This window comes from Lepisosteus platostomus, chromosome 2 (assembly GCF_059453375.1).
Source record: "Lepisosteus platostomus isolate fLepPlt1 chromosome 2, fLepPlt1.hap1, whole genome shotgun sequence".
In the NCBI taxonomy this organism is placed as follows: domain Eukaryota; kingdom Metazoa; phylum Chordata; class Actinopteri; order Semionotiformes; family Lepisosteidae; genus Lepisosteus; species Lepisosteus platostomus.
This window is the reverse complement of record NC_142612.1, coordinates 33919689-33935016: the sequence shown is the minus strand read 5'-3', so window position 1 is coordinate 33935016 and position 15328 is coordinate 33919689. Positions and strand designations below refer to the sequence as shown.

Here is a 15328-nt window from a genome sequence, read left to right as displayed (position 1 = left end):
GCTCCTCTGGTCTCCTCTCTCTTCTCCGTGCTCTCCTTGTTTCTTCCATCTCCCCCGCTCTTCCTTCCTCTGTGCTCTTAATGTGATCTTATATTGTCTCTTTCTGTGCTGCTTCTTGCCAATCATTAATCCACAACTTGCCTAGGCATACTTAGATAAACTTTACTATTGTTTCTGCTCAATGGACCCTCCCAGACCTCATCAAAACTCCTCTCTGCTTTGAAGTTAGAAGTATTTACTGTACTCTTCCCGGTGTCACAAGCTTTATCTAAAATCAGACACTTCTCAGTCACCCAAAGCTGTAACAATATTTGTTTTAATCAGCAATTTCAAACCTGAGCGAGTGAGTGCGTGAGTGCCTCTTTCTGTTGCTTTCTTTATGTTGATTATGTTAATGGAAGCCTAATAAAAAATGACCAGTAATAATCAAATACGTGATATGTTTCTGAAGCGCAGAAAGGAAGAGTGGGCTAAGCCAAATCAAGTCATTGCAAAAATGCAAAATAGACAGAAATGTTAGAAATGTGTATTTCATTTGGTTTTGAGTCTGTCAGATCCATGTAACTAGAGAACGGTAGACATGCCACCTTTTCTAGCTAGATAATACTACTTCCTAGAGTAGAGTAGTTTATTGCCATACTGTACATGTGCATTAAAATTCTTAATCGCGCTGATCTCTCAGGACATACACAGTACAACAGACAACACTACACAATGTAGACAACAATAAATATGTTGTGGAACAATAAATATGTAGTGGTGAGACAAACAAACATGGTAGAACATGCAAAATGTGTTTAGTGCAGATGTGTATTGAGGCACTGCAGTTAGCTGTTGAGGATGCATACTGCAGTGGGATAGAAGCTGTCCGTGAGTCTAGTGGTCCTTGCTTTAACAGTGCAGTACCACTTGCTAGAGTGCAGGGGGAGAACAGTTTGTGGCCGGGATGGTTGAGATCCTGAATAATGGATTGGGATTTATTGCGACAGCGGATGGTGTGTATCTCACAGATTGATGGTAAATCATATCCTATAATCCTCTGGGCAGTTGCCACAACCCTTTGTAGTGCATCTCTGTCATGCATGGTAGTATTGTTATACCACACAGTGAGGACACTAGTGAGGAAGCTTTCTATCATGCTGCTGTAAAAAAATGTTTTACAAAGGTTTCAGTGCAGTACTTTGAAGGTTATGATTTGCTATAATTTTAAAGTAAATCTTATCTGGGGTTCATCGTTATTTATTGATATTGACGTTCCTATTTATTACTTTCAATGTTAAAATAAGTTATCTTTATAAAAAGTGTACTTTGTGTTATTTATTAAAGTTATTATGTGTTCTTCACAGCTGGTTAATAACAGTTTTGTAGTTATATAATTAATATACTGTAATTAGTTGTTCTAAACAGTAAATTAAATTTTGGGGTGGGAGCTGATATTAGTAGTATAAGTACAGATTCAGATCTGTAGGGGCCCCTTTCCAGGATCTTGCCTAGGGCCCCCAAAAAGCTGGGGCCAACTAACTTACTGTACCTCTACTGTGAGCTAAAGTACCTCTGTTGTTTCCCAGGTGAAAGTTTCTCAGCACACAGTGGATTCATGGTGGCTTTCTTTTTGATACCAGTTGCCTCTGTTGTAGCAGTGGTACTTCTGGTAATCCAGTGGAAGAAAATGAATGGTATGTACTCATGTCTGTTTATAATTTAACCGCTGTAGTGGCTGCAGTATTAGCTGAACATGCTGACAGACTAAACAAGTACCAGTTGGCAGGTGATGTGTTTGAGTAGATTGGGTGTGTAAAATAGGAGTTTCTCAGTTCTCACTGTAATCTTTGGCCTGCCCGGAGCTGCTCATATGAGAAAGCAGTCCCTTGGCTGATGTTCATTGCTGATCTTTTAAGTATCAGCTAATAAACTCAGCTTGACTGAAAACCTGTTGACACATTGGCCCCCCAGGGCTAGAATGGGGACCCCTGGAATAAATTGGGTTATTCTGACTTTCCAACATGGGAAAAGTGACTCTTACGTGTTGGCATGTTCACGTCACACCTCAAAACTTACAGATGTAACAGGGTCTAATATATAGCAAGCAAGTATTTTGCAATTTTGTCTGAATTATTCTTTAACAGAAACAGTCCTGAAACTGAAATACATAGCAATAATGCACTCCATGGTGTTTGTTAAAATAACATCACATGTGATGTTGAATAGATTAGGTTACAGTGGTTCAAGTAGGTAGCTGCGTCAGCATAGGTAGGCTGCAAAGGAACAAATAAAGGTTTATTCCATGGTGAAAAGAGAAGAAATGAAACACAATGTTTTGGATGTGTTCTTTGGATGTGAGCCTTCACAGCCATAAAATTCTCTTTTCAGCATGGAATAAACCTTTAACTTGTTCCTCGATTAGGTTACTATTGAATTATGGTGAATTTCAGAATTTAAACAGTAAATCAGTTGAGAAATATTAAGAATGTGTGTAAGCTATCTGGCCATGAGAAATTCTAGTGAATCTAATTTTACATTTTTGAAATTTTTGTGAATAAAATGTGTGTATTATTAAACAAATAATTAAAACCTTTCCAAAATGTGGATAACCGTCCTAATGTTATAATGTAAGCCTGTTCCATGCCCAGAATTCTGGACATCAGATCCAATGGGAACCTTACATTTCTCCCTGTTTGGGGAGCACTTCACACCACATAAACTCAGACTCAAGCAGGATTCAGCTCAGAAGCTTTTATACTGTAGGAGCCTTATGTTTACAAACAGGACTAGGTAATTTCAATGTTTATATTTGTGTTCAGATTTTTATATGAAACATCACATTAAGAGACAGATAAAGGCGACTGTATTCCTCTTATTTATGTACCCAACTTTGCCTTACATTGACCTGTTTTCAATTTCATCACCACAAAAGATTGTGAAACAGCTGATCTTGACTACACTTGATAACTAAATTTGTTAACTGGTTTGTCTGCACATGCTTTCAGTGCAGAAAGGTAAGTAGATTATGATAAAAAGAATAGGTACAAAAATTGCCAAGCTACTGTATATTGAGAATTAGTTTGGAAACAGTGTATGGTGTTATACAAAAACAGAAGAAGCATACTATGTTTTTTTTTTCTCCAAATATTGTGATTATCATACTAATTGGGGAGTGGGAAACGTGGTATTTAAACTTTTAAACATAGAGTACAAATGTTTGTGTATTTATTTAAAGGAGATATTCCCAAGGAGTTTGTGTTTGTTTCATTATTCTTTAAAGGTAATCCACTCCTTTTCTCCTTGCCTGTTTCATATTCTTATCTAAATATAACAGGAAAAGCAGTTTTCTAGTGTAGTGAAATGTGCTGATGGCAGTAATTTGTTTCCCTCCTTGTGTTTCTTTACAGAAAATGAGAGAAATGTGGAATATAAAGGCAAGTAAATGATAATTATTGTCTGCAGCTGCTCTGTATTCTTTCCTAATAGATTTAAAGAGCATTACTCAAGCCTTTTCTGACTTTTATAGTAATGTGTTATGTGCAGAAATAAACATCTTAAACACTGTTAAAAATCGAATAATAATTAAAATCATTAATGTAATATCTTAAACAATGGTGTGATGTAAGGTTTTGCTAAATCAGTTTTCAGAACTGTGATCTTTGAGTGTGATAAGTATTTTCTTGTCCACAGCTATTCCTTTACTGCGTAGAGAACTTGGTAAGTGATGTTTTAATACAAAGAAAAAACACAAATGTATCTTGTACTGTTGTGTAATGATATCTGCTGTAGTTCTAAAAACCTGTTTGCATAGGTATTTTTGTGTAGGAATTTCATCGATTTTTATAGTAAGCAAAGATACACCTAAGTATATGTTGTTAAGGTTGGGGGCTCATAAATGGGAAGTTATACTGTAGGTATAAATGAGTACGGTGCAGCCATTTTATTCCCAAGCAAGCTGCTTCACTCATAAAATGCCTCTGTATAAATGGGTAGAAATATAAGTAGCCCAGGTTTAATACAGCTTTATATCCATCGGGAGGGGGATCAGAATACCTCCTGGGTATCCCTGCCTGTCGTAAGAGGCAACTAAAAGGGTTGTGTCAGGAAGGGCATCCGACGTTAAACCATCTTGCCAAAACCATGGTTGCAAAGAACACAAAGCACATACCGGATCGGTTGGGGCCCAGGTTAACAACGGCCGCCATTAGTGCTGTGTCCCAACAGGGTACTAATGGAAATTATGCTACTGTGGGGAAAACTGTAGAGTGGGGGCTACAGAAAAGAAACAAGGTGAAGGGGCCTGGAAGGAATGTTAAGTCAATGAGAGTGGGGAGTTGGAATGTTGGTACCATGACAGGGAGAGGGAGAGAATTGGTTGAAACTATGGCAGGGAGAAAAGTGGAGATCTTGTGTGTGCAAGGAACCAAGTGGAAAGGAAACAGCTCAAGACACCTAGGAGAGGGATACAAGATTCTATATGCTGGAAAGAGTACAAAAATTAATGGAGTGGGTGTGATAGTGTGCAAAGACCTAGCAGACAAGATAGTGAGGGTGGTTAGACACTCAGACAGGATTATCAATGTACAGGTGGCTTTTGAGAGTGGTTTGTAGAATATCATCTCTGTATATGCACCACAGGTAGGAAGACCATAGGAGGAAAAGGATAGCTTCTTGGAAGATCTCGAAGAAGTGGTTAGCAGAATCCCAGGAAATGAAATGGTGGTAATTGGAGGAGACTTCAATGCACATTTAGGAGAGAAATGCCCAGATTATCCAGATGAACATGGTCAGAGAGGGCTAGGAGAGAGAAATGAAGAAGGAGGAAGGCTACTAGAAACACTCCAAGCTCTTGAATTGTTTGCAGTGAACACAGGGTTCACGAAGAATTATGAGCAAAAGGTGACATACAGGAGTGGAGGCCATGATACCCAAATAGACTACATATTAGTGAGAAGAATTGATAGAGCGAAAGTCCAAGATGCTAAAGTCCTGCCCTATGAGGCTGTTACCAGACAACACAGGCTACTGGTGATGGACATCACAATATTGAAGGAGTGAAGAATAAGGCAGAGGAAACACCCAGCACAAACAAAAGTGTGGAAACTGAGAGAAAACAAAGTAGATTTCAACAGGCTGGTGAGAGAAATGAAAAACAACACAGAGGAAACAGAGGAGCCTTCAGTTGAAGAAGAGTGGACTGAGATGAGCCACATCCTAGAAGAGGCTGCTACCAGGGTTTGTGGAAAGACAAGAGGAGGCAGACCGAGGGAAAATGAAGAGTGGTGGTGGGATATGGAAGTTCAGGAAACACTGAAGGAAAAGAAAAAAACATACAAGGCACTGAAAGATGGCACTGGAGAATTACAAGAATATAAGAGACTAAAGAAGGTGGCAAAAAGAAGTGTAGCAAGAGCAAAGGAAAGAGCCTGGAAAGAATGGTATGAGAAACTTGAAACAAAGGAAGGAGAGGACCAAATATACAAGATTGCTAAACATAGACCGAGACAGAAAAAATATATTATCCGGGTGGATAGGCAGAGTCTTGATTAAAGAAGAACAGATCAAGCAAAGATGGCTGGAGTACTTCATAAATCTGTTAAATGTAGAAAATGAGAGGGAGAACCTAGTGGAGGCAGACGTAGTGTGTGGACCAATCCAAGAAATTTCAGTCAAGGAAGTGACAGAAGCTATCAAAGAGATGAAAGTGGGCAAAGCAACTGGACCACCAGGAATAGCAGCAGAACACTTTAAGAACCTCGATGAAGAGGGGATTCAGTGGCTGACGAGATTGCTAAACAATATTGCAAAGGAAGAGAGAATTCCAGAAGAATGGACGAAAAGCAGTATGGTTACCATCTACAAGGAGAAAGGAGACCCAGTAGAGTGTAAAAATTATAGAGGAATAAAACTTCTGGAACATGGATTGTAAATCCTGGAAAAAATTCTGGACAAGAGACTCAGGAAGATAGTCAGGATCCACAACTCACAATTTGGATTCTCAGCGGGGAAAAGCACAACATATGCCATTTTTGTGATGAGACAGTTACAGGAAAAGACACTAGAGAAAGGGAAAAAGCTGTATGTGGCCTTTCTGGACTTGGAGAAGGCATATGACCGTGTGCCCAGAGAGGTGGTGTATTGGTGCTTGAGGAAGAAAGGAGTACCAGAAAGCATGGTGAAGTTAGTTCAAGCAACCTATAGAGATGCAACTACGAAGATGATAACACAACGGGGAGAGACAAAAGAGTTTGAAATCCCAGTTGGAGTACACCAAGGATCAGCACTAAGTCCTTTCCTTTTCATAAACATTATTGACACACTGACAGAGGAGGTAAGAACAGAAATGCCTTGGGAACACATCTTTGCTGATGATGTGGCACTGATGGCAGATTCAGAAGTAGAACTACAGGAGAAAGTGTTCAAATGGCAGAGGAATCTGGAAAAGGGTGAACTGAAAATGAATGCAGAAAAATCTGAAATAATGGTAATGGAGAGAAGAGGAGATACTATGACCAATGTTGAGGAGACAAATGGAGGAAAACTGAAACAAGTTGATGGCTTTAAATACCTTGGATCAAAACTGGTAAAGGGAGGAGAAACACTGGAGGCAGTAAAACAAAGAGTGAAAGCTGGATGGAACAAGTGGAGAGAAATAACTGGAATAATCTGTGACAGGAAAATTCCTAGAAAGTTAAAGTGCAAAATGTACAAGACTGTGATTAGACCTGTCCTACTATATGGAGCTGAATGCTTGGCAGTTGGAAAGAGGGAAGAGAACTTGATGAGAAGAACTGAAATGAGGATGTTGAGATGGATTCTGCAGATTTCAATGAAGGATAAGATCAGAAATGAAGAAATCCGTAGACGATGTAGGGTGGTGGATGTGGTTGAGAAGATGCGAGAGGCGAGGTTACGGTGGTATGGACATATCATGAGAAGGGACATTGAGGAAGTAACAAAGAGGGTAATGGAATTTGAGGTGGAAGGTAACAGAGGAAGAGGCAGGCCTAGAAAGAGATGGATAGATTGTGTAAGAAAAGATATGGAGGTATGTGAAGTGAGTGAGGAAGATGTGCTCGACAGAGACAAGTGGAGAAGAGCAACCAAAGCAGCTGACCCCAGGACAATCTGGGACTAAGGCTGTGAAAAAGAAGAAGAAGAAGAAGAGGTTTAATACAGCCTTAGTACAAATTAATTGAGCCTCACCATTTTATTTTCATATTTTGGCATGTTTTCATAGCATTCCAATGGCAGATTAGAAGATATTTTGCACTTTTTGTTCTTCAGTTGTTTTGGGCCTTTTTTAATGGAAGATTGTATGGATTGGCACCAGTTGTAAATAAAAAGAAATTGCTTTTACAGAGATATTATAGACACATATAGACACAAACACTGACATGCACATACTCTGGGTCCAGTTTTTTTCAGAGGCCAATTAACCTACTGGAGCACCTGGAAAAAAAACCACGAAAATGGGAAAAACATACAAACTCCACACAGATTGCACCCCAGGTTTGGAATTTTGAGCCAGGGCCTTAGCATTGCAAGACTGCTAAGCACTGCGCCACCACCAACATTCAATATCATTAACACTACTAACAATCATGTCCATGTAATTACATTGAAATGAGGGAAATCGTTAGTCGGTCTAAACTGAACAGAATTCCGCAGTTTTAAATTTGAAATATGTTCTGAATATTACTGAACTGGACTAGTTCATAAATACATTGGATTGTTTTGTGTTTTTTTGCACTGACATACTTAAGAAATACTCCACGTTAATGACTGTAAATATTTCTATACTGTTTGTGAGCGTGGTCAGCTGGCAGGATGGTGTTATGACACAGCACTGAGCTGGTAAAGTGCCGCAGTGCGTACTGTACAACAGGCTAAGGAGTCCACTTGGTCCTGGTGTTGTGGAATTTTATCGAAGAAGAGCCAGGAGAGGTATTCTCATTCACTCAGTAAGGTCTTTATTCATATTGCAATATGGGAAAAAGCCATCACCCGTCTGTGCAGAGAAGTGAAAGCTGATTCAAAAGCAAGCAGGAAGAGCCCTTGTTTTATATCTTTTTTAAGATGATGCCACACTTCAAGGACAGGCAAAGCAGTAATTTTCCATTCCTTATAGGTTTCTGCTTTAAGCAAAGAAGAGCAGTTATTCAGATAGTTTCTCATACTCCTTTCTTCAAGCAGCAGAGATAAACATTATTAAAACATCCCGTGCCCTTCACGAGTTGGGTGCTTTCACACTTTGTTCCAAGTATCCAGCTGCTTCTGCAGCACAGCTCTGTCTATAAACAACATTTTTAGGATAAAACACCTTTTCTCAGTAACTTTCCATTACACTGGTTAATGCAAGCGGAAAGGCAAGAGCTTGGGCTGAGCTGTGCAGGGAGACAGAAGAGGGGTGAAACAAGTAATGCGCTGTGCACGCAAAAAATGGACAAATTGGAGAGACATTGTGCAGGTAGACGGAAGATGGATGAAATGGAGAATGCACTTTGTAGTCTGGCTGAAGATACGATACAACTGAGCAGGGAACAGGGAAGCTGCATAGTCCCGCGGGTCTAGCTGGTTGCTGTGAAGTGTAGCAGCTGTGGAACAGAGGGGGATCCAGCTGCTGTGCCGTTTCACCTTGAGACTGGGCTCAGGTAGTTGGACTGATTCAGACAGATTCCTTGTTGTTCTGATGAGCTCTTTAGTGCAAGGAGCACTTCCCTTGGTAGGAAGCTCAATAACAGAATGTGTGCTTATGGACAGAGCCGGGTTTAAGTTATCCTGGAGCTGATGAGATAATTACCTGTTAAGTGGAGGCAGGTAGCACGGACAGTTTGCCCTACCAAGTTCTCATGGGACTGGGAAGTGAGAACAGTTTTATATCAGCGTAAAAATGGATGATTATGTTTGTGGAGAAATGCCATTGAGTAGAGCATTTTTGTATTGGTAAAAGTCTGAATAGTTACGTTTTTAATGTAATTGACAAATTGTATTAGGGTCTGAATCATTACTATTGATTGGGAAGCCTAAAACTCATCCCAACAGTACACAGTACACTTCTTACAAATGCCCAGTTAGAGGTAAGCTTTTCTCTACTTGTTAACCACTACTCGATCCATGTGCAACATTACATTGAACTCCCATGGGTTTTGAATCAAGACTCAGTCTTTTATTAGGGACTTTATCAAAGCTTTCTGGTAGTCTAATATATAGATATAGATAAATAATGTTGAATGCTTTAGTTTCATCTGCTATTCCTTTTCAGTGAAGAATTCTGGCAAGCAGGATGTTTCCTTTTTAAATTCATCTGGACTCTCATAAAATGAATTTTTTCAAGAATTCTTCTTTTGTAATTATGTAACACTTACTATCAACTTCCAAATTTTCATTGTGACAAAATCAAGACTGGTTGATCTATAGTTTTCTGTACTAGTTAGTTTTTTCTAACTAGTGTAACATTTGCAATTTTCCAGTCTCAGGGTAAGGAATCTTAGCCCATTGCTCTATAGGATTCTTATATTATTAATTTAAATTTTGACTATGTTTAAAAGCTAGTTAAAATTGCATATGACACAAAAATAGGGGGGTAGCAAGTCCAGAAATAGCTACCAAAAGGGAAAGAATTAAGGGAATTATAAAAATATAGTCAATTTCATGGATTGGGCAGACAACATGTGCAATATGAAGTAGTTCAGGTGGGTAATAAGGAACAAGTAATAGGTTTATTCTATGCTGAAAAGAGAAGAAAACACAATGTTTCGGCTCCACGGCAGAAACGTTGCGTTTTCTTTCTTCTCTTTTCAGCATGGAATAAACCTATTACTTGTACATGTGCAATATATTGTACTTCTCTTTCACAGTCAATCACAAATATAATTTACATGCAAATCAAATATACCAGTTTTGTGTTGATACAAAAACCTAGCCATACAGCATGACTTGCTGTTAATATTTGGGCTAGGCGTTAGCAAGAGACAGATGTATGTGTATTTTAGAAAATAATGTAAAGAGTTACAAAAAGAACCTGTGCTACATGGATCAGTTAAACTAACCTGAGAATTTTACTGTGAAACGTGCAACACTTCTACATTTTTTTAAGTTACAAACTACAGTTGTGACACTCTGTTGGGTGTGCCATAACAGGATAACTTTTAAAGTAGTCGGGTCCAGGACAACAAAACTATATCAAACAGCAAAACAGAAGAGCTTTTGTAGTCTTCTGTTCTTTACAGTCATAACTGGAGTACAAAGATACTTACCAGTTTTCCAAACTCTTTTCTCAAGAATTCTCACAAAACATTGTCTCTCAGTCTCTGAAAGAAACATTCCTCCAGAAATCTTAAAACTTAAGGACAACCCAATATCTCAAGAACAGTCCTTTCTCCTGTTATTTTGCATACAGAGGTTCTTCCCTCTGTTTCCAGGCAGCAGATATCATTGAACCTGGATTTTAATTTCTTACCGGACCATTTGTCTTCCCACAACTGGTCATGTGACTGAATTCAGCAGCAGCTCATTCCCCAGAGGTCTGATGAAAGTGTTCCAGACAAGGCCGCCATCTTCACACAGTTAACAAACCCTCCTCCTTCTGCTGGCGACTTCTGTGTAACCCCACTATGTGTCCTGAATAGAAGCCCAGTTATGCTCATTGGAAATGTAGGGCTGTATGCAATGAAGTTCTTATAATAATGTTCTTTTATCTTTACAGGTGCAGAGAGACCTATCCCTAAATCAGGTCTGTACCCTGTATGGATAACAGCTGCTAATGTTTCGATCCCTGTTATTAGCACTGAAAATGATGTCTTTTTTTAGTCCAAAATGTAAAATCTTCATGTGATTGTATATTCACAGTGTACCTGGACTGAACAATGCCTATTCAAACTACTTTAGTTCTGTCAAGACCGTTTCATTGTATTCTATAACTTAATTTCAGAAATCTTATAATTGTCCTGAAGTTTATTTTCAGTTGAAATCTGTTCTGGAGCAAAAAATTTTAACATTCTCTGTTAATGTAGGCACTTTAGAATATGTCTCAGTTTGGTTTAACTGATACATAGCTAAATAAATATGTTTAATACTTTCTGTGTTTGTGTTCTAGAACGACAGTGGGTGCGCAGTGCAGCAGGCAAGTCTTTCTGTTGATAATAAATGCATGATATAGTCTATCGCAGAGTTACTTCAAGTAATGCTGGTCTCCATCTGTACAGCTGGAGCAACTGAGATGAAGCAGGACCAGTTTTTTACAAAAGCCAATTAACCTACTAACAGGTCTTAGTGGGAGGACAGCAGAGCACCCAGAGGAAACTCATGCAAGCACAGAGAGAACATGCAAACACTACACCAACAGCTCCCCCGGAATTGAACCCAAGAGGCCAGTACTGTGTGGCAGCAATACTAACCACTGTGCCATTCTGCCACCCTTCTGTTACAGTGGATACGGTTACTACTAAACTAATACATTTTGAGAAAGCCTGTCACTAATTTGGCCTCCAGCTGGACTGACTGCACCTAAGCATACAACTAGGTGACAAAACAGCTCAAAGGGGTGGACATATCCCACGCCAAAATGTGGCTTATCCAGCCATTTCCAGAAATATGTTTTCCCACTAAAAACCCTTGACACCTGAAAGCTTTTTTTATTGTTTCACTGATATGGGGGATAGATATGTAGTTTGGCGTGTATATTTTTAATTTGTTGAGAATAGACAGAGGGGGAGAAAAGTATCCTGTGATATCACTATTTTAGGTTTAAATGCTTTCGTAAGTCCTGATCTGTTAAAAAAAGGAAGTGTTGGGCTTTACTTCTGACTCAGCTGTTTTTGTTTCACTATCAGATTCTTCACTCTAACCTCCCTCCTGTCTGCAGGTTCCTGTCACCTCACACTGGACCCTAACACAGTACATTGCCTGCTGTCTCTGTCTGAAGAGAACAGAAAGGTGACAAGGGGAGAGAAGCAGCCATATCCTGATCACCCCGAGAGATTTGACTTCTGGCAACAAGTGCTATGCGGCGAGGGACTGACTGGGCGCTGTTACTGGGAGGCTGAGTGGAGTGGAGACTGGGCTTATATTGGAGTGACATATAAAGGAATAAAGAGGAAAGGAGAGGGTGACGACACTCACCTTGGGCACAATGACAAGTCTTGGTGTTTGCAGCGCTGGGGTTCGAATAGTTCAGCTTGGCACAATAACAGTAAGACTGACATAACTGTGCCACTCACCAAAAAAACAGGAGTTTATCTGGACTGGCCAGTCAGCACACTGTCATTTTACAGTGTCTCTCCTGAAATAATGATCCACCTGCACACTTTCCACACTGTTTTCACGGAGCCCCTCTACCCAGGGTTTAGAGTTGTTGGTCTTGGCTCCAATATGTCTTTGTGTCAGCTGGAATAGCCGTCTGTGCCCTTCAGGAATTCTTCTGTCCTCTGCCTGTTATTATGGAGAGGTGAGGGACTTCAGTGAGCTCTGTGGAACTAGTGATGTTATTGATTATGTGTTTCACATATTCTCTCACGGGTTTTCCTTTCTCTCTGACACACCCAGTACACGACATGGTATATATAATATCTATAAAGTATGAGATGACCTTCAGCAACAGTTACAGCTGCAGCAGATTGCTGTATTGAATCCACTGGATGTTCATTGTATCTGGAATCTTATAGCCAATGGCAGTTGGGATGCGGTTTGAGTAACAGTACCTTATTAATATATTGTTTTTAGTCCTGTACCACAAGGTTGGGCACTATTTAATAATAATAATAATAATAATTCCTTACACTTATATAGCGCTTTTCTGGACACTCCATTCAAAGCACTTTACAGGTAACAGGGACTCCCCTCCACCACCACCAATGTGCAGCCCCACCTGGATGATACAACGGCAGCTATAGTGCGCCAGAACGCTTACCACACATCAGCTATCAGTGGGGAGAACAGCGTAATGAAGCCAATTCATAGATGGGGATTATTAATTCAATTCAATTTATTTTTATGTAGCGCCTTTCACAACAAGGTTGCCCCAAGGCACCTAACAAAGCTGTGTAACAATACATGTCATTACAATACAGAAAGTGAAAAAGCCAGAAGACAACAGAGGAGAGGAACCAAAAACTCCTCTTCAAGGAGAAAAAAAACCTCTAGGGGTCCAAGGTCAAGTGGCTGCCCAACCCCTCTGGTCATGTTAACATTATACAATTCTTAAAACAAGTACTAAATGTGGAGTATTAAGTCTTCCATCATGTCAATCTACTGTATGTGCCAGTACTCCATGCAGATCTCAGTAGACTTGCAAATCCTCCTAAACGATAGCTGTATTCGCGATGTCCCTCTTGGATCCATGGCAGTGATACAGCATCCAACTCAGATGGTGCCCAGATGGTGTGGGGAGGTGAATAGGATAGTATGGTTAGAACAGATGTACTGTATCTGCCTTGCAGGCCAACACTGAGACACACAGTGGCATGTACAGCAGCACCAGCAGCCAGCAGCTATACCTGCAACAGGCTATGATGTAAAGTGTGAGTAGGCTAGGCTGAAGTAATAGGTTTTCAGCCTGGATTTAATTCCTGAGATTGACTCGGCATCCTGTACCTAGGCTGGCAGACTGTTCCATAAACTAGGGGCCCTGCAGCTAAAGGCTTTACCTCCAGCTGTTTTTTTTAAATTAATAAGTGGGAGACTTGCTTTGTATACATTGATCAGCTCCATTAAATAGACAGGTGCCTGACCTCTGAGAGCCTTATAAGTAAGTGAAAGCATTATTAAAGTAAAAGATTATTAGGAGGCCATGATTAGTAAGGGCCAATGGCACATTTGGCCAGGACATCGGGGTTACACCCCTACTCTTTTTGAGAAACTGGGATTTTTTATGACTACAGAGAGTCAGGACCTCGGTTTTACATCTCATCCAAAGGCACCTTTTTACAGTACAGTGTCCCGGTCACTATACTAGGGCATTAAGACCCACACAGACTGCAGGGTGAGTGCCCCCTACTGGCCCCACTAACTCCTCTTCCAGCAGCAACCTTGGTTTTTCCCATGAGGTCTCCCATCCAGATATTGACATGGCTCACACCTGTTTGGCTTCAGTGGGTTGCCAGCTATGAGTTGCAGGGTGATATGGCTGCTGGCCTTTTGCCTTACTTTATATGTGACACTAAAGAAAAGGCCTGGTGTGCTGCTACTTTACAATAATGTTATTTGCAGTCACAGGATTATCTTGTGCTGGTCAAATCAGAATATTTTGGCTTTGTCTGTTATTGTATGTATATGCATATTGTTAAAAATAATTGAAATAAATGTATTTAAAAAACTAGTTGTTTGAAACTATCATGAAACTACTGAGTGTGGCCAAGGTCTCACTACATAAGGTTGTATACCTGGTCTTGTTTGGTCAGTTTGTGAAAGCTGCTGTTACATTTGGGTTTATTTACTGTGAACAGATTCTGGGTTTTTTGGTGGTTATGTATTAACTGGGTCAGACAAGAGTGGTCTTGTCCATCATAGCTTAATAAAGAATGGTTTCATTGTGTGTGTTGCATAAATAAAAAGATGTACATCTTGTTTATTGGATTGCCTGTTGCATATCTTGTATGACAAACTGATTTTTTATAAAATGATCCATCAATTAACGTTACATAATCAATACTTAAAACTCTCTTACTCCTCTTTAACCTCTTGTAAAAAGTGGACATAAACAGAACTATTGTCTTGACTCCACATGGCACAGAGTTTAGACTCCAGGTGTTGAAAATAGTAATTATAATTATAACAGTTCAGGTGGGTACACAGCTGAAACGTTGTGTTTTCTTGCTTATTTTTTTCAGCATGGAATAAACCTATTACGTGTTCCTTTGCATAACTATAACAGACCATGTTTCCCCTACAGCTTAGGTGGTTCCATTGTTCACACCCACACTTACAAACAGTGTCTCTTCTACTCAAACCCCGTTTCTTCTCAGCAGCAGAACACTGCATGTCATAATCTGCCGGTGTGTAAATAAGATCACTTTATTGTCAATATACAATTTCTTATATTAGGAATTTATTTTTGCTCTCCATGAGACACACACACAGGGAGAGAAGCTTGGGGTTAGAGTACAGGGTCAGCCATTTACACAGCGCCCCTGGAGCAGTTGGGGTTAAGGGCCTCGCTCGGGGGCCAAATGGAGTAGGATTCCTCTGCCAGCCACAGGCGTAGATCCTTAGCCACAGAGTCACCACCCTGCCCTTACTTAACTTCACTAATAACACTGCACAATATGGGCCGGTAATACAAGTTTTGTGCAGAGGGTAATGTACAGTAGCAGAAGGACCACTTCTTTATCCCATAAAATGCTGGACA

The 15328-nt window shown here is 39.9% G+C and overlaps 1 protein-coding gene across 1 annotated transcript in view; it reads left to right on the top strand.

The window, feature by feature from the left end:
• Positions 1-14551, top strand: part of LOC148676339 (butyrophilin subfamily 1 member A1-like) — a 33240-nt gene extending 18689 nt beyond the window's left edge. Inside the window, exons 5-10 of the mRNA XM_088606605.1 lie at positions 1569-1676; positions 3390-3416; positions 3673-3699; positions 10691-10717; positions 11081-11107; positions 11849-14551. Coding sequence (XP_088462731.1) covers positions 1569-1676; positions 3390-3416; positions 3673-3699; positions 10691-10717; positions 11081-11107; positions 11849-12378 — 746 coding nt within the window. The 3' untranslated portion in view covers positions 12379-14551. The remainder of the gene's footprint in view (positions 1-1568; positions 1677-3389; positions 3417-3672; positions 3700-10690; positions 10718-11080; positions 11108-11848) is intronic.
• Positions 14552-15328: the final 777 nt, after the last annotated feature.